General features: G+C 43.0%; 2 protein-coding genes across 3 annotated transcripts in view; both read right to left on the bottom strand.

The window, feature by feature from the left end:
* Positions 1 to 6,059, bottom strand: part of Nme7 (NME/NM23 family member 7) — a 391,631-nt gene extending 385,572 nt beyond the window's left edge. Inside the window, exon 1 of one of the 2 annotated variants that reach the window (XM_051147748.1) lies at positions 6,053 to 6,059. The gene's annotated coding sequence lies outside the window, so the exon portion shown is untranslated. The remainder of the gene's footprint in view (positions 1 to 6,052) is intronic. The other variant, XM_051147749.1, reaches the window with a different exon arrangement.
* A 324-nt stretch (positions 6,060 to 6,383) lies between these two features.
* Positions 6,384 to 25,137, bottom strand: Sell (selectin L). Its single transcript, XM_051147754.1, has 9 exons — positions 24,972 to 25,137; positions 24,097 to 24,178; positions 21,465 to 21,851; positions 20,233 to 20,340; positions 17,194 to 17,379; positions 15,384 to 15,569; positions 13,948 to 14,076; positions 9,980 to 9,998; positions 6,384 to 6,431 (listed from the first exon to the last, which is right to left on the bottom strand). The coding sequence occupies exons 1-9, from the start codon at positions 24,972 to 24,974 to the stop codon at positions 6,413 to 6,415; spliced, it is 1,119 nt and encodes a 372-aa protein (XP_051003711.1). The 5' UTR covers positions 24,975 to 25,137; the 3' UTR covers positions 6,384 to 6,412.
* Between the last annotated feature and the right edge of the window lie 1,191 nt (positions 25,138 to 26,328).

Raw genomic sequence — 26,328 nt, 5'->3', positions numbered from 1 at the left:
ACCAAAGATTGGCCCTACTTGAGATCCATCCCATGGGAGAGAACCAATCTCTCACACAATTAATGCTACTCTGCTATGCTCATAGACAGGAGACTCACATAACTCCTCTGAGAGGCTACCCCCAGCAGCTGATGGAAACGGATGCAGAGACCCACAGCCTAACATTAGACAGAGCTTAGAGAGTCCTATGGAAGAGCTGGGGGATGACTGAGGGAGCTGGAGGGGTCAAGGACTCCTCAAGAAGACCTACAGTGTCAACTAACCTGAGGCTCACAGCAACTGAACCACCAACCAAAGAGCATGCATGGACTGGTCCTAGACCCCCTGAACATATGTAGCAGATGTACAGCTTGGTCTTCATGTGGATCCCTCAACAACTGAAGTCAGACCCCTCTCTGACTCTGGTGCCTCTCTTTGATTCCCGTTTTCCTGACTTGGCTGCCTTGTCTGGCCTTGGTGCAAGAGGATGTGCCTAAGTTCTGCAGGGACTTAATGTGCCAGCGTGGCTTGGTAACCAGAGGGGACCTCCCCCTTCTCTGAGGAGGAGAGGGGAGAATGGGGTGGGGGAGGTACTGAGAGGAGAGAGGGAGGGCTGCAATCAGGATGTAAAGTGAATAAATATTAGTACTGAAAGAAAACAAATCAAAGAGTTCTAGATAGCCCCATTCTCCCTTCCTCTTCCCATCCCAGCGCACAAGATTAGGAGATAGAGGGCCTGAGCTGCTCAAGGGTGTTTTGACATGTATATCTCCAGGGAAGCTCTGATCTGCTGAAGCATGAGCAAGCCCTTGAAAGGACTGCATGGTGTAAGGTGAGGCGTCTTAAAAACCAAACGAACCACAAAGTGTCTGTTTATTGTTGCTCTTAGCAAGAGAAAGCATCTCTCAAAATAGGTATCGTTGGTGATGGAAGTATGGTCAGAAACATTGCTCAACAACTGCGGGGATTGCTCAGTTGTTGAGTTGTGACCAGTAGATTATACACCATCAGCCTCAAGAGCCCTCTTCTGAAAGCAGAAAAGACCTGGAAGTCACGGAGTATAGCCTGACCATATGTGAGCTCCTATGTTTCTCTTAATCACTTCTAAATATTAAGATGTAAGTGCCACCCTGAAGTTTAATAAGGATATCTATAGTAGAAAACTATGGCAACTGTTGGTGCAGGCTTTCTAAGGAGAGCCAATCTATCTAGAAGATTATGAAATACTCCACAGCAAGTAGTGCAATTGTGTAAGTCAGTGCATTATCCAACACGCTTGCTACTTGCTTGCTCTAAGTCAAGCCAACCTCACGGGCAAATGTGGATCCAATGAGTAGGAATTGCCGAAGGCTTCCCAGAACCCTGACATAGGCTGAACACTCTGTATCAGTGCCTGGACCTAAACTGTACTCATGAAACTCCAAAATCTTGGTTTGTTTTCTTAGAAGTGGGCATAGTTGATTGCTACCCTCATTTTAAAGAGTATTTTAGCCTTTTTCCATTCCTACTCTTCTCCAATTGTCTTTGTGGGCTGGCATTTGGACTACATCCTTGACTGGAGCCTGTGTTAAGAATACAGGAGATAAATTCATGCAGAGGAAAAATAACAAAGGAGGGACTTTCCTACGAGATCTTTGAAAAAAGGAGCATTTGCATAAGCCATATTTAACCAGAATTTTTGCTTTATGTTTTTCCTTTCTAAGGCTTTGGTACACCCACCCTCTCATTCATCAGAGAACAAAGGCTTCAAGAAGCCTCACAAGGCCCTCCCTGGCTCACAGTCTTAGTGCCAGGACACTTACATTTGACGGCTTGCATCTCCTGCTTCCATTTCTCTTTCTTCTTAAACCAACAGACACGCTTACTTTTGCCCCCAGAATGCTGCTGTGATTCTGTCCCCCTCTTGTTCTTGTTTTCTAAAGACTGTGGTACAAAATTCATGAGCTTTAGTTTGGAATTTAAGGTAGTGTGGTGGTGTTTTGTTCCACCTCTTTTTTCTTTTAAAGCCAGTAATATTTGTCCGATAGTTCTGATTTAAAAACTTTGTATCTACTTAAAACCTGGTTTCTATTTAAGCCTTGTATAGGAACTAATTTTGTCTGTGAATCCTGTTGCCCTTTGTTAAATGTTCATAGCCTTAATGCACACTTGTTGAAGAGAAGTTAGAAGTTTCCTCAGTCTTCAATACTGGACCTGTGAGAACAAAACCTCTGCCCCTGCATGGCAAGTAGCCCCAATAACCTCTCTCTCTCTCTCTCTCTCTCTCTCTCTCTCTCTCTCTCTCTCTCTCTCTCTCCTCTCTTTCTCTTAACTTTTATTCTTTGTTGCAGGATATTTGATCACAATGTGAACCACAGATTATGCTGTTTACTGGGAAAATCTGTTTCTAGTTGTGGTATGGCTCAGCCCTAACACACACCTTTAACCCAAAAGCTTTCTGCTTGAGTATTATAAACAGGATTAAATAAAGTCAACCTTAGGTCAAGAGGCAGAGCAAGCAGGAAATGAGCATAGGGAAACAACACAGAGAGTAAGAGGAAGTCAGGAGGATGAATAGAGAGACACACAGGAAGTAGAAGGGTGGGACATTGAGTTCAAGAGGGTTTTTGAAACACCTTGGGGAAGGATGATTCTTCTTCTTGTGACTTTAGCTGAGGAGGAAGGCCAATTGAGTGTTTTCCCTGCCTCTCTGAGCTCACAGGCATCTGACTCCTAAGCCTTTATTTTTGAAACTGAACAATTGAGATTTTATTTCAAACAACAATTCTTCTGTCATACATTACATCCTGACTGCAGTTTCTTCTTCTTTTAGCCCCTTTCCCCACCTTCCCTCTGCCCCAAATTCATATCTTTCCCATTTCCTCCCCCCTTCCCCCCGCCAAATAGCAGGCCTCCCAGAGATCTCCACTGAACATGGTCTAACAAGATACAGTAAGCCTGGCACAACTCCCCATGTCAAGGCTGGACAAGGCAACCCAGTAGGAGGAAAAGGGCCCCAAGCCCAGATGAAAGAGTCAGAGACACCCCTCCTACCACTGTTGGGAGTCCCATAAGAACACCAAGCTACACAACCATAAGGTATATGCAGAGGACCTACCTCAGCCCCACACAGGATCTGTATTTGTCACTTCAGTCTCTGAGACCTGCTTAGTTGGTTCGGTGGGCCATGTTCTCATGGTGTCCTCGACCCCTCTGGCTCCTACAATCCTTCCCCCACCTCTTCTGTGGGGTCCCCCTGCCTCTGCCTAGTGCTTGGCTGTAGGTTTCAGCATCTGCTCCCATTAGTTGCTAGATAACACCCCCTCTGATGAATACTGGGCTAAGCACCAATCTATGAGTATGGCAGAATAACAATAGGAATCATTTCACTGACTTTTCTTTCCAGTCATATTTAGATTTATGGATCTCCCTGGGAAGGGGAAATAGAACAGATTTTGCAGGGGGACTGGGGATGGGTAGGGATGTGAACAGGAGCGATCAGGCCAGGAAGATGTGGGAGGGACAGAGGGAGAGAGTACTGGTAGATATGAGTGGAGCTGGGGGCCTTTGGGGGACCACGATATAGATACCTAGTACAGGGAAAACTCCCTGGAGTCTATGAGAGTGACTCTAGCACAGTCTCCTAACAATAGGGAATGCCAAGTGCACAGGCCATTTTCTATAACCAGGCAAGGCTCTTAGCAGTAGAGCTAAGACACCAACCCAGACACAAAACCTTCAACCTACAATCTGCCCTGCCTACAAGATGTGCTGGGGTAATGGTGGGGGATTGCCCACCACAGAAACTGGGGGATAGCCAACCAATGATTGGGCCAACTTGAGGCTTTTGAGCCAGAGCTCACACCTGACACCGCCTGGATGACCAGGAACCAGAGGCAGAGAAGCCCAGAGAACTAGGATAGAGCCAAACACAACCAGCAGTAACATTTTTTTTCAATAATAATTTTTCTAAGTTTTAGTTTACAACATCACAATAACCCTATGAGGTAAACAGGGACTTCCTTTTTATGAGCAAATAAGCTAAATGTCACAGTAATAAATTCTACAGTCTTTGGGGGAGATTTATTTCATCATTATAATAAAATTCATAAAATTACATTTAACTGTTTATCATGAATATAAAACTGCACTTTGAAATCTGTATACATTGCACCCTCTAAGAAATAGTCTCTTTCTTTTTTTGTTCCTTGTCCTTGATGAAATAAGCATTTCAGGCAGGACTGTCAACACTTCAGTCTGTTCTTTATGCACATTACTTCTAAGGATGCACCCTAAGCCATGTGTGATTGACACCTTCTAGTAGACAACATAGGACAAGGAAGGGCTTTCTGCAATAGCAGGAGAATCTGAAGCTGACTTTAAGAGAGAGAAACATGATCCTTACTTTTAAAAAATACTCTCACAAGATGTGAAAATTTGCTTAATGGTCATACTGGCTGTGAAACAGAAAAATGTTTCCAGCCTCTCTCTGTTTCTTTCTGTCTCTCTCTGTCTCTGTCTCTGTCTCTGTCTCTCTCTCTCTCTCTCCCTCCCTCCCTCCCTCCCTCCCTCCCTCCCTCCCTCCCTTCCTTTCTTTCATTTGTTTATTCATTTAAGTCTCACCATTTGTTTGTTTGTTTGTTTGGGTCTCACTATATAGCCTTGGCTGGCCTAGAACTCACAATGTGGACCAGGTTGACTATGAACTCACAAAGCTCGGCCCTGCCTTTGTCTTTGCCTTCCAAGTGCAAGGATTAAAGACATGCACCACCACATCCAACTCTAGCCAGTTTCTAACAATGTTTTGTCCTCCCATAGGATTTCAGGCACTGAAGTTACCTGAGAATTTGTCACTGCACTTGTATACTTCTTCTAATTTATTTGAATCTATTTTTGATCACTTACTGTCAAAGCTCTAGTTGATGGGAGAGCGCAGTCTAAAAATGAGACAGACTAAAGTTTCCTGCAATCGACAGCTTTATTCAGAGCACCAGAAAGCTTATATTCTGGGGGTTAGGCAAAATCATACAAGCAAAGTTCAGGCTGTAGCAGTCATAAGACCAAGGTCACAAGAGTTTAGCAAGGTCACATGAGTTTCCTGAGTGCAAGGTCAAATTAGTTTCAAGTCATATACAGTTACGAGGGCAACTGGTGCTTAGAAACAGCATCTAAATAGTAACAGTAGATGGTGGGTAGCATGAAGTAAACCCACTCCTCTTTACATCTGGGAGGGGCAGGAGAGCACATTCCAAGAACAAATCCCTGTAATGGAGGAACAGTGGTTAAAAGACTCCTGTCCTGTGTGCCTGGTGTTTTCTCACAAGCTCTCAGAAATCTCACACAGGCATCAATTCACTGCCTGTGTTCCTACAATTTACCAACTGTCAAGTAACAAACTAGGAACTCCAGAGACCTCATGCACTCTCTCCCCTCAAGAAAGGTACAATCTCACCTAGGGAAAAAAAAAACAACACATATTCTGATAAACAATAAGACTAAGTGACATTTTAAAAAACAACAAAAACAGATTGTATTTAAATGCATCATGTTATAAAGACTTTGCAGAGTAAAGCCAGAAAATCAGATAGACTTTGGGTTGGGCCAGTTAAAGAGCTAGGTATAAAAGAAGTGGCAAGGGTTGGGGACAGCTGTCCTGAATCTTAAAGAAACAGAATTCAGGTGTCTCAGTAAGAGATGCTAGGAAGGGGAAGGATGTCACTCCAGCCTGAGGCCAGGAACCCTTCCACTTGTTTTAGGTTGTCTACATAACATCGAAGACTCATCATCTGCAGCTCCAGGACGGTGGGTTGTGCCATTAACAAACATCAGAACACTGGCTTCAAGGGACCTAGAGAGATCTAATAAAGAAAAGGGAAGCCTCAAAACCAACAACTCAATGCTGGTGATTTTCTCTTCTTTACTGCTCAGTGACTATGAGATGCTGTGTGTGGAACCCAGCCACCTAAGAAAAGGAGATGAGGAAGATGAATGTGAACAAGAGAGTCGGGATACGCTGAAAACACGGCTTCTCCAGGTTGAACACGACACTGTTCTTTGGAGTGGGAAAGCAAAGAGATTTTTAAATCAACTTTACCATAGTTTGTGGACTGTGTGCAAGAAGCCTGAGTTCTCAGCTACACATGCATCAGATTTTCACTGTGTTTGCCATCAGATACAGTACTAAGTTGAAATCGTCTTATTTGTTCCTTCACAGGAAAGATAATAAAATACTGAGCTTTACAAGCAAAAATTATGGACTAGGATTAAGGCGACAAACAACCAGGAGGAAGCTAGAAGGGGCTGTTGGTCATGTAGGAATACTTCCAGATACACTGAACAAACACTTCATCTTCAGCGTGGGAGACGCCTGTGTGCAAACTCTTCGAGCAAGAACTTGAAGTCATTTTCCAACGGTGTTTTAGTACCTCATGGATTTCCTTTCTCAGCGGATGAATTAGTATGGATCGTCCATCCTAAAAGAGAAGCACCGGATTATAAAACTAAGGATCTTTCTAAAATGGCAAAAATGAAAGCGTTAATGCTACAGGTAAACATTCTTCTAGGTGAGAGAGGCAAGGAAATTGCAAACACTAAAGTGCTAGCAACAGAGAAAAATAGCCACCATCACAAAGAAGATAAGTAAGGAAATGCTTCCAGTTGGAAATTGTGGAAAAGATATGGAACATTTGAGAACAAGTGGAGAAGGGACACCACAGCAACATTTTACAGTCATGTGTCACCACCCCCAAATGAATGCTTTAAAGACTTATTTTGATTTTAATCGTGTGTGTCTGTGTGTATGTGCACATGAGTGAAGGTGCCTGAGGAGGCCAGAAGAGGCCATTGGATACGGGGCTGGAGTTTCAGACAGTTGTGAGCCTGGGTTCTCCACCAGAGCGGTACATACCCCTAGCCACTGAGTCAGCTCTCTCCAAATAAATATTTTAAATGTGAACTCTGATTCGCCCTGAGGCCCTGACTCTCTAAGAAGCTTGGCAGTGATGTTCACACTTGCTGGTCCACAGATCGCATCTGGTCATATTTCTGCAATATTGCTAATTTCTGTGTCTAACATTTGAAGGGCGAATTGACCATGGAAAGCTAGGGAAGTAAAAGATGGTATCCTCGAGTGGAAAAATGAGGTCAGAGAAAATAAAAACTCATAAAAGAGCGGTACCAGTTCTAAAGATCAGATTCTAGTAGACTATGATTTAGAGGGACGGTGACAAACTTAGATTTATGAAGTGGGTGCCACTGTATTCTATGTTACAACTGTGCCATTCTTGGAAAGGGTGGAGGAGAGCCATATTTCTGTGTCTTTGCACCTTTCAAAAAGACAACCAGACTCTGAGGCTCCGGTCTCGTGGTGAAACCGTCAGGGTAAACCACTGTGGCAGCTGCAAACTTGCTTGTCGGTGTAGAAATAAAAATGTTTCTGAAAGCATAATCTCACATGTACCCTCCTCTGAGGTTGGCATCGTATCCTGTGTTATCTTGGGTGTAGCTTTTACCCAGGTAGAATTTAGAAACCAGAAACCAAATGAGGTGATAAACAGAACCAGTTTGCAGAAGAGTCAAAATAACCAGCAAGAATCAAAACCACAAATGCCCAAGGAGTCATTCATTCATCAACCAAAACCTAATAGGAACAAGTACAAAGACCTGTGAGAATCAACTTAAATTAGGAAAAAAAAAAAAGTCATAGAATGTTTAGAGTTACAGTGTTCATCTCCCGTTGGCTTGGTCTAGAGACACACCCTATTTTGTCCACCACACCCTTCCTCAGTGCCATCACACCATGGTTTAGTGTGAAAATAAATCATTTTACTGGAAGAGGACCTCTGGTAGTTAAAGTTCTAGCACGGAAGTCCAGGGGCTTGAGATCCAGAAGCACAACGGTCACAGGGCATTGGCCCTGGATGGGGGTGCTATGAGTCCCAGCTTTTCCTTCTCCTCAACGAGTCCCTTTAAGCTTGTCACTTATCCTTCTTCTGTTTCTCTGCTGTCATTAGGGATAGCAGGGCTCCCTGTCTACACAGGCTTGTAGACAGCATTTAACCATTTGAGACTCAAAACACTCAGAACAGTATGCAACATGCAAAGTGTATTCGATGAAAGTTTATTTTTACCTATTACTTATTACTCTAACTCCGTCACTGGCACAAGGCCTGTGGGTAGGTTACTTACCTAATTATAAAGACAGTCTTAACATCATGTCCTCCATCTTGCTAGGCTAAAATTTTATGAATCAGGATCTCCTCGAGGCAGCCAATCAGCTTCCAGGTTCTAGAACACCTGGTGTGAAGTGCTCAGGACACATTCTGGTGTGAGGGAAACAGCCTTTCTCTCAACTTCTATTGCACAGATCCTGGGTAAACTAAACAGGAAAACTCCACTCCTGGCCCTCCTTTGCTCTTAGACCTGCCCTTCTCATGCATTATTTGAGCTATTTTTCCTATTCCGAAATTTGTGATGATTCTCTCCCAGATTCTGCTTTCCTTGTAAGATTTTTCTGGGATCACTTAGACCAATGATTTTTTTTCATCAATACAAAATGTATCGGCTATTACCGTTTCTGCCTTTTATTGTTCTGCACATCTAAATATTTCTGTCTTAATTTCCCAGTTAGATAATAATTTCCCTGAGGCAGAGTCAAGGACTCGTTGATCTGAGTGCCTCAGTTAAGCTAAGCCTTGTTCTAATACAAACATGGTCAGTAAACAACTATTAATTGAGTAATTGTAAAATTTTAAAAAATCAACATACTTCTACATTTAATTGGCAACTGTTAACTAATTTTATGCTTTTTTTTTTTAACCAGAATCTTCAGCTGGCCTTTCAATCCTTGAATGAGTTCAACTGCTTTCTTGCAGCAGTGATCAAAGCAAGTGTTTCTGTGGCCAGACACGGCTCTGAGTAGAATAATGCGCCAAAAGACTTGGCCCTCAGTGAGTGGGAGCACAAAAGAACTCTTTAGTTCCTGTGGGCTTCCTGCTACAGAGATAAGGAGGTCAGCCCCCAGAGATCCTTTTCCATCTGCACAAGTACAGTAACAAAAACAGAGTAAAAAGGCTCCACTGACCCGGTGTACCCATCCACCACTCTCCCCGTCTGTGTGACAAATTCTCAAGAGAGCATTCTTGTTCTGCTGGGTGTCCTCAATGATTCTTAATCCTTACCCTAGCCCACTTCTGTCATTAGCTAAATGGCCTTCCCTCTAATGTCCTTAAGGCACTCAGTGGAAATGCGATGGCTCTTCTGGCTGTATTTGAGACTCTTTCTACTTTTGTCTTTCCCTACTATCTGTCACCCACCCACACCCACCCCGCCCAGTTATTCTTCATCCACCTGCACCTGTCTCTCTGGCCACCTCTTTTCATCCTCCTTTTCTTCATTTCTGCCAGATAGGCCAGGCACTTCCACGTGTCTTCGTCTTTTCTCAGCGATCTACATTATTACCCTAATGTAAGAATTGAACGTTGAGGAGAAAGTGGAGCAAATGCTTCTTTAGGGAAGTGGTGGGGAGATGTCACGCTCCACAGCTGCTCCTCATTTCTGAAGGCCAGTGCTTATTAGCTCAGTAGTCATTCACCCCTCTGTGTTAAGTATGGAGGGCCTGTGCCTTGGCAGTTCCTATTTACAATAGGTTAGTTGTTGGAAGTGTTGGATGTTCCTCAATTGTTAGACATTGGTCCTATAAGCTAAGACAAAAAGAAGCCTAGCATTGTGCTTCTAACCCTCAAGGAAAAATTCAGAGACTACCTGGAAACCTCCGCATCATATGAAATCTCCTTTCCTAGTAGCCATCTTTGTACACCTATCCACTTAATTCCACTAGCATCAACCCCACAAAGAATCTAATGGAGGCTGGCACTCAACTGCCTTACCTGGGATGCCATTTGTATGAGACCCCGATAAGAATAACTACTTGGGGCTTGACATTCTATCTATAACAGGAAGTGCCTTAAGAAAAGAAGGGATGAGAAAAATAGATGTGGGAAATTTTCATTGAAAAACTTACCTGTTCTGAGATCTCTTGCCTAAAAATAGAAGAGAGAACAGAAAAAAAATGGTATCAAAAAGTAGACAATTTTAATTTTTTAAGTAAAGGATAGGTCCACCCCCATAACTGTCCCTTGAAGTGCATTATGCATTTGATAAGCAGGCATCCATCTATGACTAAGTAGACTATGGGGGATGCGGGGAGGTGTACCAGTGAACATCCAGTGCTGTGACATAACAGGCACAGGCTGCTGCTTCTTGGGACTCCATTTGTGAGCTGTGCTGCTCAGGAAGCCAGGCCCTGTGTCCCATTTATATGTTTATATCACATTTCATCCTCTCCCCAGTCCTCCCCTAAAAGACTTCAGTGACCTTCACTTCTTTTATGTGAATCCTGAGAATTTTACTCTCGTCTTATTAGTAGAGACAGTGGGAATCATGCAGCCTAATTTGAGTAGTGTGTTTTCATCTATCATATGCAATCATATATACAGTTCATGTTATAAATATTTCTGTTTCGTCTTTTGACAGGCTGCCTGGGAGCTGAATGTGAAAGCCACTTTGGTCAAGTGGGTGGGACTCCAGAACTCACATGTTTTTTTGTGTGTGTGTCCTAACATGAACCTTGGTTCCAGCTTAGTCTTGCTTACTCAGTTTGGTAATGTTGGTTGATTCTGCAGAGTACATTTTATGAACTGAATCACATTCTATTTTTTTTTTAACAGAAAAGAATGTAAATATTGATTACTTAGTGGTCTGACGAACTGAGGGCTGTAGGAAACAAAGAGAAAAAAAAAGAAAGAAAGCTTTCTGAGGGAGAGTCCTTTGAGAGGGCATTGGTTTGGTGTATTTCAGTGGGTGTAAGCTGCTATTCTAGAATCAGTCAACACAGATGTTAACTTCCTTAATGGGATAATTTAAAAAGAGAGATCTAAACTGTTTTGGCCAAGGTCTGGCATGTAATATACAGTACCTTTTTAAAAATATATTTTTAAAGTTCTAGAAACTAGTATTTCAAACCTTTTCTTTCAGAATTTAGCTTGCAGATGATATAGATCATGGAGAATCAAGTTCAAGTCCATTTGTTCATCTTCACAGAAATTATATATATATATATATGAACAATGAAAGCAATGACAATAAGCAAAAAACCTGGTCCTACTGAGGAAGTCCTACTGAGGGAGTCCTACTGAGGGAGTACCTTTTTGAAGAAAAGAAAACTAAGGGAGAATGCATTCAGGCTCATGAACTGAACTAACCATGTGTCTTGGGTCAGGTGGAAAATTCTGCCAACCAAGGACAAAAAAAAAAAAAAAAAAAAAAAAAAAAAGAAAGAAAGAAAGAAAAGAAAAGAAAAAAGAAAGAAAGAAAACAACCCCCCAAAAACAAACAAACAAACAAAAAACAACCTTATGACCCTGAAGACAAGTGCTTTTTAGGGGTGCTACTTCAGATGGAAGAGCCACTACTGACTTGAGCTCCTGCTAATGAGAGATTTTAGAGCTTGGCCTAAAAATATCATTGCCTTGGAAAATGAGAAGAGTTAGGAGCCCACAGCCAGGGCACTTGTTTGTGAGCCCAGAAGAGAGCTAAGGGGAAGCTAGAAGCCAAAACCGTTAGGGCACTGGCAACCCTTGCACCTGGTTCATAGCTGCCATCTGAGAGAAGAAAGTTGGGACCCTCCATTGGCTCTCATACTCTGAATTATCACCTGTCCCCCCTTTTCAATTTGATTAACCCAATAAAACTATAACATGCATCAATTAATATATAGATAAAGAATTATTACATCTCACTATGATTCTTATAAACGTGTCGATTAAATCTTTATGGCTTCACCTTGGGGACCTAGCCACCAATTCTACCAGTGTCTCTACAGGAAAATAAAAAACCAACCTGAAACTGTTCATGTTGGAAAGAATCATGACTGAAATTTTATGGCTAAAAATTTTTGGCCAGCAAAGTCATTCACTTGCAAGCTTGAGGGATCAGTCAACATTTCAACAATCGAAGGCTATTGAACTCGGCACAGTTACCCTGGGTTTTCCTCCAGTCAGTGAGCTCTGGGAACTGCCACTCTCTTTGGTAGCACAACTGTCTCTAGCCCAGGTGCCCGTTATCTGTTTCCTGTTTGCCCCACTCCGATTCCCATAGCAGGGGCATGCTGTCTTAACGTTATCTGCTTGAGATCGTGTACAGAAATGACTGCCTCCAGGGGTAAAACTTTAAAAACAACCTACTGCTTCTCTCATCCTGCTCTGACACAGCCTGAGCCAGCTAGCACCCACCAGATACATGTGACTTGCATTACATTCCTTTGCATGTACAACCACCTAGGAAAGGGATGAAATTTGGGGCTCGGCATCCTCCTCATTAACAGGACTTGACATCCTTGAAGTTACTAAGCTAATAGCCGCCTTACTCAGGATCCTATCTAGTGACTGTCTTGTTCCACTCAAGGCAGCAAGACAGTTGGAGCAGGGCTTTAGAGTCTCAGTGAAAAGGCTAATCACTGGTGAAAGAAAAGATCATTCTTTGCTTTGTTTGTGCTGGTGCTGGTGTCAGTACTTAGTATAGTTCCACACTGTGCTAATATCCAAAGTCTGTGGAATTTTTATAAGCAGAAGAGATGTTTGAACTGTTCGGTGCCAACACGGAACAGTTAGTGGTGCTCCTGGACACAGAAAGTGCACCCTCTGTTGTCTTTATGGATCGGTGGAAAACGACTCCTTATTTTTAAATCTGGACAGAAGATCAAACCATAGTGAAGATCGTTAGAGACTGACAGGTAATATTCCTCCCACTGCCAGTGCAGATGGGCGGGGAAACAGAATGCACACTAATGGATCTGATGGAAGGGAACTTAAGTGGCCAGAACTTATACCACAGGGCTTAGCATAGATGAGTCAGCCATTTGTTTTAAGGTCATTCATAGTCTCTGACCTTAATACAGGGGGGAATCTTTCAAGCTGCAGGGGTATACGAATTTTACAGTTTTACGTAGATCTGCTAGATAAACTTGGGCAAATGTGGTAGTGCACACACAAAAGCTGCCACCGTCTCTGGGCCTGTGGCTGGTCTGTCGATCTTACCCGAATGTAGAGGCATATTCAGTGGGGAGGAAGCGGGCAAAGGTAAAACGTTGTGTTCTCATGTAGTGTTTATTTATGTGCTGGGTAACAGAGACTAAAATTTTGAGCAAGTGCCCCTTTTCCTCTTTTTCCCCCAAGTTTTGCCTAATTGGAGGTGTGTGTGTGTGTGTGTGTGTGTGTGTGTACATATCATTTGGACATTTGGATATGTGTATATCTCCACTGTAGCCTATTACACTATGTACGTATGTGTGTAGGTGTATATGTACATGCATGTGCGTGTGTGTGTACATATATAATGTGCTAGGTTACAGTTGTGGTCTCAGTGAATAGATTCCAGAGAGAATCCACAAGGATTTCTCCCAAGGGCAATACAACTTGCCCCTGTCAATACCCAGGCAGTTATGTGACTTTTAAAGGAATCAGGTGTTTGAAAAACTTAGATGATAACGATTCACTTCCTATTGCTATTCTAGTGCTCAGAGCAAAGGCGGCCGGGCTCCTGGCAGCCAGCGGCAATGCATTTCCTCTTAACACAGAAACAGGACCAGAGAACCATTCCAATGTCTCATCTAGCCTGGTTCCTCAGAGCAAACCCATGAAAAGGTCTACCTAGTGTGAACCATTGGCTGGCTCTTCTAAATGAAGGTGTCTATCAGGCTCAGTGTCTCCGGGGATGACTTGTGCCTACAGAGCACAGAAGTCACTTGGCAGCTGCTTCAGTTAAGTCTCTTGCACTTTATTTCCTATGGGGTCTCTCTCTCTCTCTCTCTCTCTCTCTCTCTCTCTCTCTCTCTCTCTCTCTCTCTCTCTCTCTCTCTCTCTCTCTCTCTCTCTCTCTCTCTCTCTTCCTACTTTAAAATTGCTTTACTTTGCTTCTATTGACCACACCTACCTTTTTTTAACCGCCTTGCCAGCCAAATGATAAATGCCAGCCCCGAGAATGCGGTAACCATGACAGCCACCGGAATGAAGAGGGGTTTATAGTTGCCTTCCTTGATCTGTGAGAAACTTCTGTCCGTCTCTGAAAGAGGAGTCAACGAGGCATATGGCGTGAGACCACAGCATTGTTTCCTTAGACCAGCTCATGACATGTGGCATTCTGTCCTTCTGCTATATTCCCCTAGTCTAGCCTGTGAGGATTATAGCCTGGGAAGGACTAGGATGTGGAGACAATGGGCTGGCTGGGCGTCTATGGGATCGCAGTTGTCAGATCTGCAATTCATGCTGTTCCTGGGGATCAGCAGTCATCATGGTGTTTTGTTCCCTGTCTTCCTTAAAGGTTGACTTTGAGCACAGAGAAGAGCTAGAAAACTTAGAGTCTAACTACAAGGAAAGTGAAGTCAACGACCCGAGCTGGGCATCTTGTCAAGGAAGCTGCTACGGCTTATATGCCCAGGATCTGCAATGGGCTAAAGGGACAATTTCCTTCATTCCCATTCAAATAAGTTAAAAGGACACGTCTGCACATCCATCTGTAAATACAAACTAGGTTTGCTTACAGCCTTTTATTGAAAAATATTAGTCTGAAAAAAAAAAAAAAAAACCCTATCTTCCAATACCTCCATGTGAAGGAATCTACTTTTACATATTGGCAATTGTTGGTTTGCTAAAGATGAGGAAATGAAAACGAAGTGGGCTCAAAAGGAAATGTACTTGATGAGCCTGGTATACAGCCTTACCGTCGTGTCCTCTCCGCCACCTTCCTGCTCCCCACCCCCACACTACCTAAACACCCAGAGATCTTCTACGACAGCGCCGCAGGGCCTAGCACTTCTATACTCTGTGCAGACGGTCTAGGCTGGGCACCCATTGATAGCTATTACTCCATAAGCTAATTTAACGTGCACTTATGTTAGCACTTTTTCATGTACTACTCTGTTGGGGGCATACATACACAAGATGAGGAGGCTGCAGTCCTTCTCATGCACAGACGTAGTTAGGTAGCATTATCTTAGGATAGTGGAGATCTGTCTATCTGTTGGGAGGTAGGAGTCACTGGTGACCTTTGAAGAGGCATTTTAAAGGACTAACAGAGAAATCAAGTTGTGGCGCAATAGAAAATATGGGTAATGCATAAATGAGAAGACAGTGGGCTTAAAGTTTAAAAGTAGGAAGAGAGTTGAGATTGAGAAAAGAAAATAATTATCATCAAAGGAGAGGCCAAGAATAGCCAAAGGGTTTTATAGTATACAAGTGCGTATAGATGTCTTTTTTGGCTACATGTATTGGGGGAAGTGGAACTTAGAAGTTTGTTATAGCTTTCCCACCTTCTGCTAGTCAGTCAGCTCCGCCTTCAAGCCTTCAGTATTTCTCAGCAAACTTACTTACTTTGACATATTGGACTCGGACTAGACCAGATGCCAGATGGTCCGCAGACAATTTTTCTCTCCCCGATTAAGTCAGTGTCTTCCGAGCAGTTAAAGGTACATGCCGAAGTAAAGCTGAAGTTGGCCAGGGGGTGACTGCACTCAATAGTGCCCAGATCAGGTGCTGCTAGAGGCTCACACTGAGCCACTTCCGTGAGGACACAATGACACAAGATAGGATTCAGGACCAAAGGCATGCCTACCTTCTTATTAGCATAAATTAATCATGGACAATAATGGATTTCCTTATGGCTTTTTCAGGGATGGCATATGTTTTGCAGTTTGGTCACACCCACACCACGCCCCTTAAGCTTCTCTTGTCTCACTCCCAGTCTCATTGTCAATCCTGAGATTTTTTTGTTTCCTTTTGGTTTTAGCTTATATGCATGAGTACCTGCATGTATGTGTGCGCTGCACACGATTACCTGTAACTGGGATAACAGGTAGCAATGCCATCTAATGGGAAGCAACCCAGGTCCTTGCAGGGAACAAGAACTTTTAAACACTGAACCTTCTCGCCAGACCCCATTCACAAGTTTTTCTTTTGTTATTTGTTTTTCGAGACAGGGTTTCTCTGTGTCGTCATGGCTGTCCCAGACTCACTTTGTAGACCTCGAGGCTGGCCTCGAACTCACAGTGATCCACCTGCCTCTGCCTCCCGAGTGCCGAGATTAAAGGCATGAACACAGCCACCAGTCATTTATCATTGGAACCATCCATAAAATAACTAGAAATTTCTAACTTGTAGGAGTTACTTTTTGGCAACGCTTACAGACTTGTTTTCTTAATGTGATATTGTGCTATAATTGGTCATGGGTGGCGCCAAGAAGGCATTGATAGCCCATGGTGGTGCGGGATAGCCATTCCAGGCGGCCACTGCAGCATGGTGATGGGCCAACGCTCCTGAAATGTCATACCATACAGCCGTGGACTCAAGTGATTACATGGGACATTCTCAGTGATTACAGAGGTTTCAACCTTCTGTGTGTGTGTCATGACAGCTCCTCAATGGGTCCTATGGACACTCCCATTTCCTGAAGCAGGCTTGACATTTATACAATATATCAGTTACGTCAATTCAGATCTATGATCTCAGTGACAGATTTTGGTTTTCTTTAGAGAACTAAACCAGGGAACTAGAAATGTAAATGCAAAAAGCCTAACCAGAGCTTCATAAATACAACCCCACTGTTTTGTTTTGTTTCATCTATCTGTGGCAAACAGAATAGATAAAGCCAACTCTGTTTCAAATGAAAACAATCAAGGGCCTAGCTTTGTTTTTCGAAGCAATTGTTATTCTCCTGAGAGCTCACTCTGGAGAAAAACAAATAAAAGATGACTTTAAGAACCCACCAAATGAAACAACCAAGAAAGACCTGTAGGTCCTCTGAAGGAAACTGGTTGATGCTAAGTAGGGCACCACATAAGATGGGTGTTATTGAAGGTGAGGAACCAAAGTTCAGCTGCAGTGTACAGTGAGAAAAATGAAATACACAGCATAATTTCAATGTGTCACTATAAACCATAGTATAAAATGTCAGGTGACTTTAAACACTTTTTGATTGTTTTGGCTTTGTTGTTGTTGTTGTTGTTGTTGAGTTTTGCCTTTCGTTTTAGTAAGAAAAAAAATTTGAAAGGCATCAAACTACAACCCAAGTCAGGTTTAATTACACAGCAGAAGAGTAAACAGACATCTAGGCAGGACCCCCCCCCCTTGGTTCCCCAGATGATAAGCACAAGCCACAACAAAGATCCACTCTCCAGTCACTCACCTTGACACGTTGGCTCTAGAGAGGACCAGTTTCCAGATGGTCCACAGTGTGCTTCTCCAATACCGAGTAGTTCTGTTCCCTCAGAACAGTTGAAAGCACACTGTGAGTGGAAGCTGAAGTCTCCCAAGGGGTGCGTGCAGTCCATGGTACCCAGCTCAGGGGCCTGCAAAGGCTCACACTGGACCACTTTAATGGGGAGAGAAACAGGGTTGAGAAGGGTTATGAAGATCTGAGGGATTCAAGGCTTGTTTCTGCTACTTGATAATCATCTGTCTGTCTTGGGGTCCAAAGAAATAGTCTGGGAAGAAATAATCTCAGAACTATGCCATCCCCTGCAGAATCAGAGAGAAGGCCCCGAGTAAAGCCAGCTGAATGTGGAAAGTAGAAAACTGCCAAAATGCTGATATTGCTTTGTAGAGAGACAGAGCACAATGTGGGGGATGCTTAGAAAGGGAGGGGCAAAGACAAAGTGCTCACCTTTTTCATGCCATTAACAACCGCTTGCCAGGCATTGAGCATCTGTTTGGAATTCAATGAGCTCTAATTTTACCAAAACAAATGATAGCGGCAGATAAAAGAGTGAATAGTGGGTCTGGCGTGGTCTGATTATGTTTAATTGGTCAGCTTGCCTGTAGGAGCTAATTTAAACTTCCGGAGCTCGCCTAGGGATGACAGCAGTAACAGGAGAAGACAGTGAGGGCAAATGTAGGCGACGAGTAGGAGAAATGTTGGAGAAGTAACGAGTTATAAAATGTAATTAGCAAGGGAACTAGTTGGGACGAAGAAGGGAGCTGGTGGAAGTGGCATGGGGAAAGGGATGAATGCAACCGCCATGCATTATACGCAAGGGTGATAGTGTCAAAGCTTTTTTAATTAATAAAAATTATTTTACTGAATTGTATGTGTATTAGGGTTTGCCTTCTTATAGATATGTGCATTATTTGTGTGCCTGGAGCCTCGGGAGGCAGGAAAAGGGCAGTGTATCCTCTGGGATGGAGTTATAGATTTCTGCTAGCCATCACAGGGCTACTGGGAACGGCACTCAGAGCTACTGTAAGACCAGTTGGTGTTCTTAAGATAACTCATCTCTTCAGCCCCATAAAATGAGTAAAATTTTGAAAATTGAATTTGCAAGATGTTACCTTACACAAGTGTTGGAGGAGGTGACAGCAGAGTGGACAGCAGAGTCATTTCATATGCCATTTTCATGCAATGTAGTTACAATTACACAAAAAAGAGGAGCTGGTCGGGGATACTTGAGTTGTAGATAGACCTCCAAGGCAACACCCTTAGCATATTTGGAGGCCATGGCTAAAGACAGATTTGTTAATCCAAAGATCACATAGATATATAAATCCATAAAATTCAGGACACTTGATGAATGAAACAAATCAAGTCAGAGCAATAGAAAAGATAGATGCTAAGACTGAGAGTATATGGCCTTGGATAAGCACCAATGGAAAAAAAAAAAAACAGGATAAATTACTATAGTTAAAAAGACAATCAGAAGCAACTGGTGGTGGCACGTGCCTCTAATTCCAGCACTCGTAAGCAAGAGGCAGGAGAACCTCTGAGTTAGAAGCCAGCCTGGTCTATAAAGCAAGTTCCAGGACAGCCAGGGCTCCACAGAGAAACCCTGTCTTGAAAAAACAAAAAACAAAAAAATACAACCAGAAAAAGATATGTCAGAAAGCAAGAAGGAAAACACGATGTTTTAAAAGAAGTAAAATACAGGGCAGAGTGATGGTACAGTGCAGGTAAGGCATTAGGAAAAAGTCGTGGTTTCGGGGATTAAGTAAGTTAGTCAGATCTAGTCTAGTTGGTTAATACTGAAATTAATTTTAGTTTCAGTCCTTTATTCCTTAAAAACATTACTTTTCTTCTTCTTGTAATTTTCTGTTGTGTGTATCAGACACATCTTGAAACCAGACAGCCTCCCTCAGAAGATTTTTTTGTTTTTTGTTTTTTGTTTTTCGAGACAGGGTTTCTCTGTGTAGCCTTGGCTGTCCTAGACTCACTTTGTAGACCAGGCTGGCCTCGAACTCACAGCGATCCTCCTGCCTCTGCCTCCCGAATCCCTCAGAAGACTTGATGCTCTTCTCAGTAGGTGTTGGTCAGTCTGAGCCTCTCTTCGTTTGCATTTGTGTTTTCTCTTAGTTCCAGTTTTACCACTGCCTCTCTGAGTCACTGTGCAGAGGGAAGCAGAGGAGGGGCTCCGGATCACTCTTCACCCTCTCTTTGCCTTCCTAGCAGGGCTCCTTGGTCCTGATGCTAGGACAGCCGCCTCAGTGCTGCTGGTGAGACACTGAGGGGCTGCTCTGTGCAGTGAAAGGATATTAGGAGATCTCTCCACACACTTATTCCTGCTCATCTCATTTCCCTCAAACTTGATCGCTGAACACAGATAACTTCTATTAATTAACTGTACATCCCAGAAGTACAGAATCTATAATAATATGCATCTGAGTTCTCCAGAAATGCTCAACCAAAATAAGTGTGTGGGATGTGTTATTAAATGACTGTGACGTATTCTGTGCATCATATGTGAGTTCTTCCCTTCCTATTCCTTGTCATGTCTGCCTATGGAAGAGCAGGAGGGCCTTCCAGAAACCTCACTCTCCTAGTGAGAAATGGAATTGGTTCGGTTGGGTGTCATAGTTCTGCTTAATCCTGCAATCTCATTGGACTATAGCATCCTGGAATTGTAGGGATCCACAACGCCCAATTTCTTATCGCAGCCTGCTCAGCTTTGACAAACGACAGCATTGTTCCTCGTGGGACTCCAAAACACCTGTGCAGAATATTGAAACTGCATGCTGACTTATGAAATCTTTACAGGAAGACACATACCATTGTGAAAGCCTCGCCTTTTTGTTCACAACTTCCCGTTTCTTAGAATGGACAACGCTATTTTGTCCCAGCTATATCATTTTGTCACAACCAGCTGCTGTCCTAAGCTAGCATGCCTTTAGTGGCTATTGGCAGGAACAAACAAACAAACAAACAAAACAAAGCAAAGCAAAAAAAGAAGAGTCTTACCATACTGACACTGGGGCCCGTAATACCCCTCGTCACAGCTGCAAGTGTGATTATTGATGGTTTCCACGCATTCTCCATGACTGCTGCAAGACTCTGGCTTGCAAGAGGCTTTAAACAGATTAGACAAAGACATTTTAATGTGATTGAGATCATAGTCCCTTCCTCACACAAACAAAGCTTTTTTTTTTTTTGACACTATTATAATGAGTAAGAAAGATTCACTCTGTCTTCTGAGAGGCTTCACCCAGCAGCTGATAGAAACAGATGCAGAGACCCACAGTCAAACAATAGGCAGAGCTCAGGAGTCTCATGGAAGAGTAGGAGGAAAGATTGAGAGAGCCAGAGGGGTCAAGGACACTACAAGGAGACCTACAGAATCAACTAACCTGGGCCCACGGGGACTCACAGAGACTGAACCACCAATCAAACAGCATGCACAGATTGGACCTAGACCCCCTACCCATATGTAGCAGATGTGCAGCTTGGCCATCATGTTGGTCCCCTACTAGTGGGAATAGAGGCTCTCTGATGTCTGCCTTTGGTTTGGACCCCTTCCCCCTAGCTGGGCTGCCTTGTCTGGCCTCAATGGGAGGAGATTTGCTGAGTCTTGCTTGACTTGAGGTGCCAGGGCAGATGGGTACCCTTTCGGGGCCTCCCCTTCTCTACGAAAAATGAGAGGGAGGACGGGAGGAGTTGTGAGGAAGGCGACAGAGAGGAGAGGAAGAAGGGGGACAAGATCAGGCTGTAAAGTAATTAAATTTTTTAAAAGACTGAAAAGAAAAAAATAAAGATTCGCTAAAGTATTCCTAATATTTTTGCATAATAACTAATGTGTTCTAAAATTTTGATTTATGGGATGTGCCAGCCATTTGGCCATAGACATTTATTTGCTTTTAGAATGAATTAACTCACTGTAACTCTCAATTTTGGGGGTGTTGGAGGAATACCTTGGAAAACCACCGAGCTCTCAGCATCATCTTCCTATCTGTTGTTAGGGCACAGGCTGTGTCTGTCCCAATTCCCCACATAGCCCACTTACAAACTTGGATACAACTTGACCTAGTTGTTGAGTACAGGGACCAGCTTTACATAGTGGATGCCTAGAAGTGCTACGCCTAAGGCTTATTGAGGATTATTTTAGGATGAACTAGCAGCTTCTGGGTAATGAGTCTGATTAGTCTAACTTGGGTCATCCTAAGTCAGAGTCAGACAGGAGTCTGGTCACTGCCCACCTGTGTAGCAGAGAGCTGCCTTTCGTTTGTGGCAAGCGTCGTCGTTCCATTTCCCAGAGTCCTTTTCCCTCTTGATATAGATCTCCACGCAGTCTTCCTTGTTCTTCTTGTTGTTGGGCTCCCCAGTTCCCCAGTTCTCTGCTTCTTTAGTGAGAGGCTTGTTGGTTCCCACCCACGTCCACACGTCTCCAATTTTCCGAATTCCTATCCAGTAGTAAGTAGGGCTTTTGGGCAGTGTCTTCTCCAAATACTCAATTTCTCTCTTATTTTGTATAGCAACTAAATCTGTGAAACTTTCCTTGCAGAACTTTCTAGCATTTTCCCAGTTCATGGGTTTTTCTGAATGGTGGTAAGTCCAACAGCGAGCTCCATGGTGTGTCAGGAAATCTGAAAAACGCCAGCAGAAAATATGACTCATAGAATTGCCTGTGGACCAGGCATGGATGCAGGCTGCCTGTCACTCAGAGATGAAGAACCAAGAACCCAAGAAAGCAGACAAGTGTCTCAGGGTCACAGCATTAGCAGTTGGCAGACTTGGACCAGAATCCTGACACACACTCTCTCTTTTTTAAAAAAAAATATAGAACAGCTGGTCACGGTAGCACACTCCTGTAGATCTCTGTGAGTTCGAGGCCAGCCTCTACAAATGAGTCCAAGGTTACACAGAGAAACACATACACACACACACACACACACACACACACACACACAAACACACACACACACACACACTTTTTTTATTCAAGGACTACTACACATAAATATATCTTTGAAGATTTATTTTAATGAAAGATCTTCCTCACATTTATCCAACATACTTTAGAAATGTGTGTCACTAAGAATTAATTAAAGTATAATCTAATACAGTTCTAAAACCCACACCATGCTTTTTAATGCTGGGATAACTTTCTAAAGGTCAATATTTATTACTGTTATCACAGTACACATATGAAATTTCTCTTTTAGGTAAAATAAAACAAGATCAGGAAGAACACTGCTGTAATTTTAAATACCTTTTTTGTAACATAAAAAGCACTTTATTGCAGAAGAAGCTGCTTCCGGCAAAGCCTCAACACACAGCCCAAGTGTTTAGTATCTAAACTCATAGTAAAGAAAGAGCAACATACATAAAAATGAGGCAAAGACACAAAATTAATTATGTCATATTGTACATGCAAAGATACTCAGGTAATGGTGTCCAATAAACATATGGGGGCTTCAAGCATGAGGGGTTTGAAGAAACCAAATAAAATGCATAATTGTACACAATAACCTTGATGATATTGGCCATTCTAAGTATGGTGCGACCTATGTGGACTATGATTTTACAGCAGAAGATTTTACAGCCATCAGCTCACTGGGTTTTTACACCATAAAGGCAAAGAGATATACCAAAAGTACCTTCTAAATGTTTATGCTTAAGTCTATGGTCCTGAACTCCTCTCAATCAGGGTCAGAGAAATTTCTTTTTGGAATAGAGAGCAGTCAATGGAGAGGTGCATAACTGTTAAACACCGACAACAATAAGAGACTCAGCCCTAAATAGCAATTCTTATATTAACCCCACAGCCACCAAAGCTCTTTGCTGAAGAGACACAAAGACTGTTAAAGCCAGAGGATGGTGAGGAGTGCTGCGAAACGCTGCCTTCTGGATGGGACATGGTTAATGCATTGTTGAACTGTGATTTCTGTATCTGCATAAGACCTACACAAGCTCAAGCATTGGTCCGGTGGAGGATCTCCAGGCCCCACCCCTTACTGAGGTGTCACTGGCAGTTAATAGTTTCTTGGGGAGGGAGCATCCTTTTTGAGGGTGTGGCCACTGCTAGGTTTCCCATGCTCCAGTGGGTGGCCGACACCCATGAACATTTGGGCAGCACCAACTGGGCTTACTAGGTTACCGAAAACAAAAAGGAAGAAAAAAAGACAGACAGATAGGAAGTTGGGAGTGGGTGGGCTGGAGGGACATGGGGGGAGTTGAAAGGGGAGATGGCATGTAGCTATGGTCATGTTTTATTGTACATGTATAAAACTTTCAAAAACAAAAAAAAAAACAAAAACAAAAAAAAAAAACAAAAAAAAACAAAGACAGAGGTACAAGTCCAAGTGAGAGAAGAAGGAAACATGAGTTTGCCCAGGAAATGGTTTAAAATGTTCAAATTTATTGATGAAGAGTCTCTAAAATTTAAACATAAAACAGTAACATCAGTAAAAAGACAAAAAAAAAAAAATCCGCTGTGCCACCACCACCCCCCAAAAAAACTCCAGCCCTCAAGCGCCCACGCTCTGGACTGCTCATCTGACACACAGCCAAACTATTAATAGAAAGTGGAGTGTAAAATAAGCTTATTACAGGTAATAAGTGCCTTGTCAGAGGTTTCTCAGATAGCCACATTCTTCCATAATGGAGGGCTACTGTGCAGTGATCAAGATTTCACTAAAGAGTGTGGCATGCAAAGCTGGTGTTAGGGGGCTCAGAGCAGTGCTGAAGGTGAGAAGAAGAACAGAGGGTCCTTAAAAGAATTAATAGCCATCTACCTGATTGTTTTCCCGGCAACGAAATGCTCTTACCGAATACTTAAGAAAAGAATAGTCACAGGCTATACAGGCGTAACAAAATACGAATGCATACCAAAACAGAGCTCTGTCCAGACCCACAGCTTGAGGATGCTCCACACGCCCCATCGAGGACTCTGACATCGCGATGGGAATGCCTGCAAGCAAAGGGTAAAATGATATTTACAACCCTGATCTACAAACTTCTATCAGCTCGAGGCAGTGTCCTTCAATTTTCTCCAAATAAAAAACAATCACACAGCCCAATACATACCTTACCCAAGGTAAAATATGTGGAGGATGTGGCTGAAAATAATAGCATCAAATTCACTCCAAACTGGTGCGCTATTTTATTTCACTTTGTTCCCACGTGTCAGTCCAAACTGTCGGCCCTTATTGGTGTGATGTTTTTCTGTATTTCAGCAATCTTTGCACCTGCTTTTTAGCTGAGCTTTCAATCAAATTACACCTTATTTTGTGTGCATACATTAAATACTCTTGGTGTTTAATGAACTAGGGCCGTTCAGATTTGCCTTCTTTTCATACTAGGTCATGATGGACTTATGCCTCAAACACATGAACGAATAATACAGCAAGATGCCAGAAATGGAAACGATTCTTAGTTTTTTAAGGCAAGAAGCAGCAAAGCCATAAGTTTTTTTTTCCCCACATCTTAAAACTGTAGTTCTAGATGTGTGTCACTTCTCAGCCACTTTGTGACACTGCAGAGTCCTAATCTCAACAGTAATGCTTCTACATCTCATCAGAGCAAACACCAAGGGAAGAAACATCTAGAGTCTTTTTTTTTTTTTTTTGAGACAGCATACTATTTTTTTTAATCTTTCTTAAAACCAGAAATGATAAGACAGCTTCTTGTCCCTTACCACCTGCCTCTTCAACCCCAAGGGAAAAATTTGACTATCTAGAGATCTTATAGTCTGAGAGGCTCACCATGGCTTCCTGGGTCTCTCTGCAGTCCCCCTGCAGCCGTCAGCCGTCAGCACCTGGGGCTCTGGGTTCTTGCACAAGGTGGGTGTGCTATGCTCAGGGAGAATGTGCCAAGTGTCACCAACAGGGCTTGCTTGCTTTCATTTCTCTAAGCCAGTCTCACATCCTCCTCCCCTTTTGTTCCCCTTTCTCATCTCTTTTTCTCTCTCCCCACCCCTTTCCAAAACTGGTCTCAGTCTTTCGCCCTGAGAACACAGTAGCTGACTAGAAACTATAGCAACTGGATTCTTCCCCACATCCCCCCAGTCTCTTCTGTTCACCTATGCATCCTTCCTTCCCTTTGTTATTCTTGTTGTTTGGTTTTATAAACACCTGACTGTGGGGTAGAAGGCCCTGGTAGTACCATAGGTTAACAACTTATGTCAGAGAGCCAGGCCCAGCGGCGACACTTGTAATCCCCAGCACCCAGGGAGGAAGAAGTGGGCAGATCTCTGTGAGTTCGAGGCCAGCCTGGTCTACAAAGCAAGTTCAGAACAGCCAAAGCTACACAGAGAAACTCTGTCTAAAAAAAAAAAAAAAAAAAAAAATGTATTTCAGAGCCAGGATTCTGTTGAACCTCAATAGTTCTCTGGAAGGCTTGGCCTAACTCAGTCCCCCACCTCCTCCTTCTTGCCTTGCTCACCCCCTAGTGGAAGTCCATGTTAATGATTCTTTTGAAAGTAAAATCCTAAATTACAATCCCCAGGCTCTATGTCTTTGTCCTACCCCTATGGTGCTTTGAGGACCTAGAAATACCTCAAAGAACACAGTTGAGCAATTGTCCTTGTTGTGTGGTGGAGTACCTTTCGGGTATCTGCCCAGGAGTGGTATAGCTGGGTCTTGTGGTACCACTATCCCCAGCTTTCTGAGAAAGCACCAGATTGATCTCCAAAGTGGTTGTACAAGCTTTGCACTTCCACCAGCAATAGAGGAGTGTTCTCCTTCCTCCACATCCCTGCCAGCATGTGCTGTCCCTTGAGTTTTTGATCTTAGATATTCTGGAAGGTGTAAGATGGGATCTCAGAGTTGGTTTTGTTTGCATTTACCTGATGACTAAGGACATTGAGCATTTCTTTAGTGTTTCATGGCCGTTCATAGTTCCTCTGCTGAGAATCCTCTGTTTAGCTCTGTACCTCATTTTTTTAATTGGATACTTTGGTTTGGTGATGTTTAATTTTTTTAATTCTTTATATATTTTAGATATTAGCCCTTTGTTGGGCGAAGGGTTGGTGAAGATCTTTTCCCAGTCTGTATGTAGGTTTCTGTTTTGTTCTGTTAACAGTGTCCTTTGCCTTCCAGAAGCTCTTCAGTTTCATGTTAT

This window comes from Acomys russatus, chromosome 6 (assembly GCF_903995435.1).
Source record: "Acomys russatus chromosome 6, mAcoRus1.1, whole genome shotgun sequence".
NCBI lineage: Eukaryota > Metazoa > Chordata > Mammalia > Rodentia > Muridae > Acomys > Acomys russatus.
The sequence above is the reverse complement of the archived record's forward strand: the minus strand, read 5'-3'. Positions and strand labels throughout refer to the sequence as shown.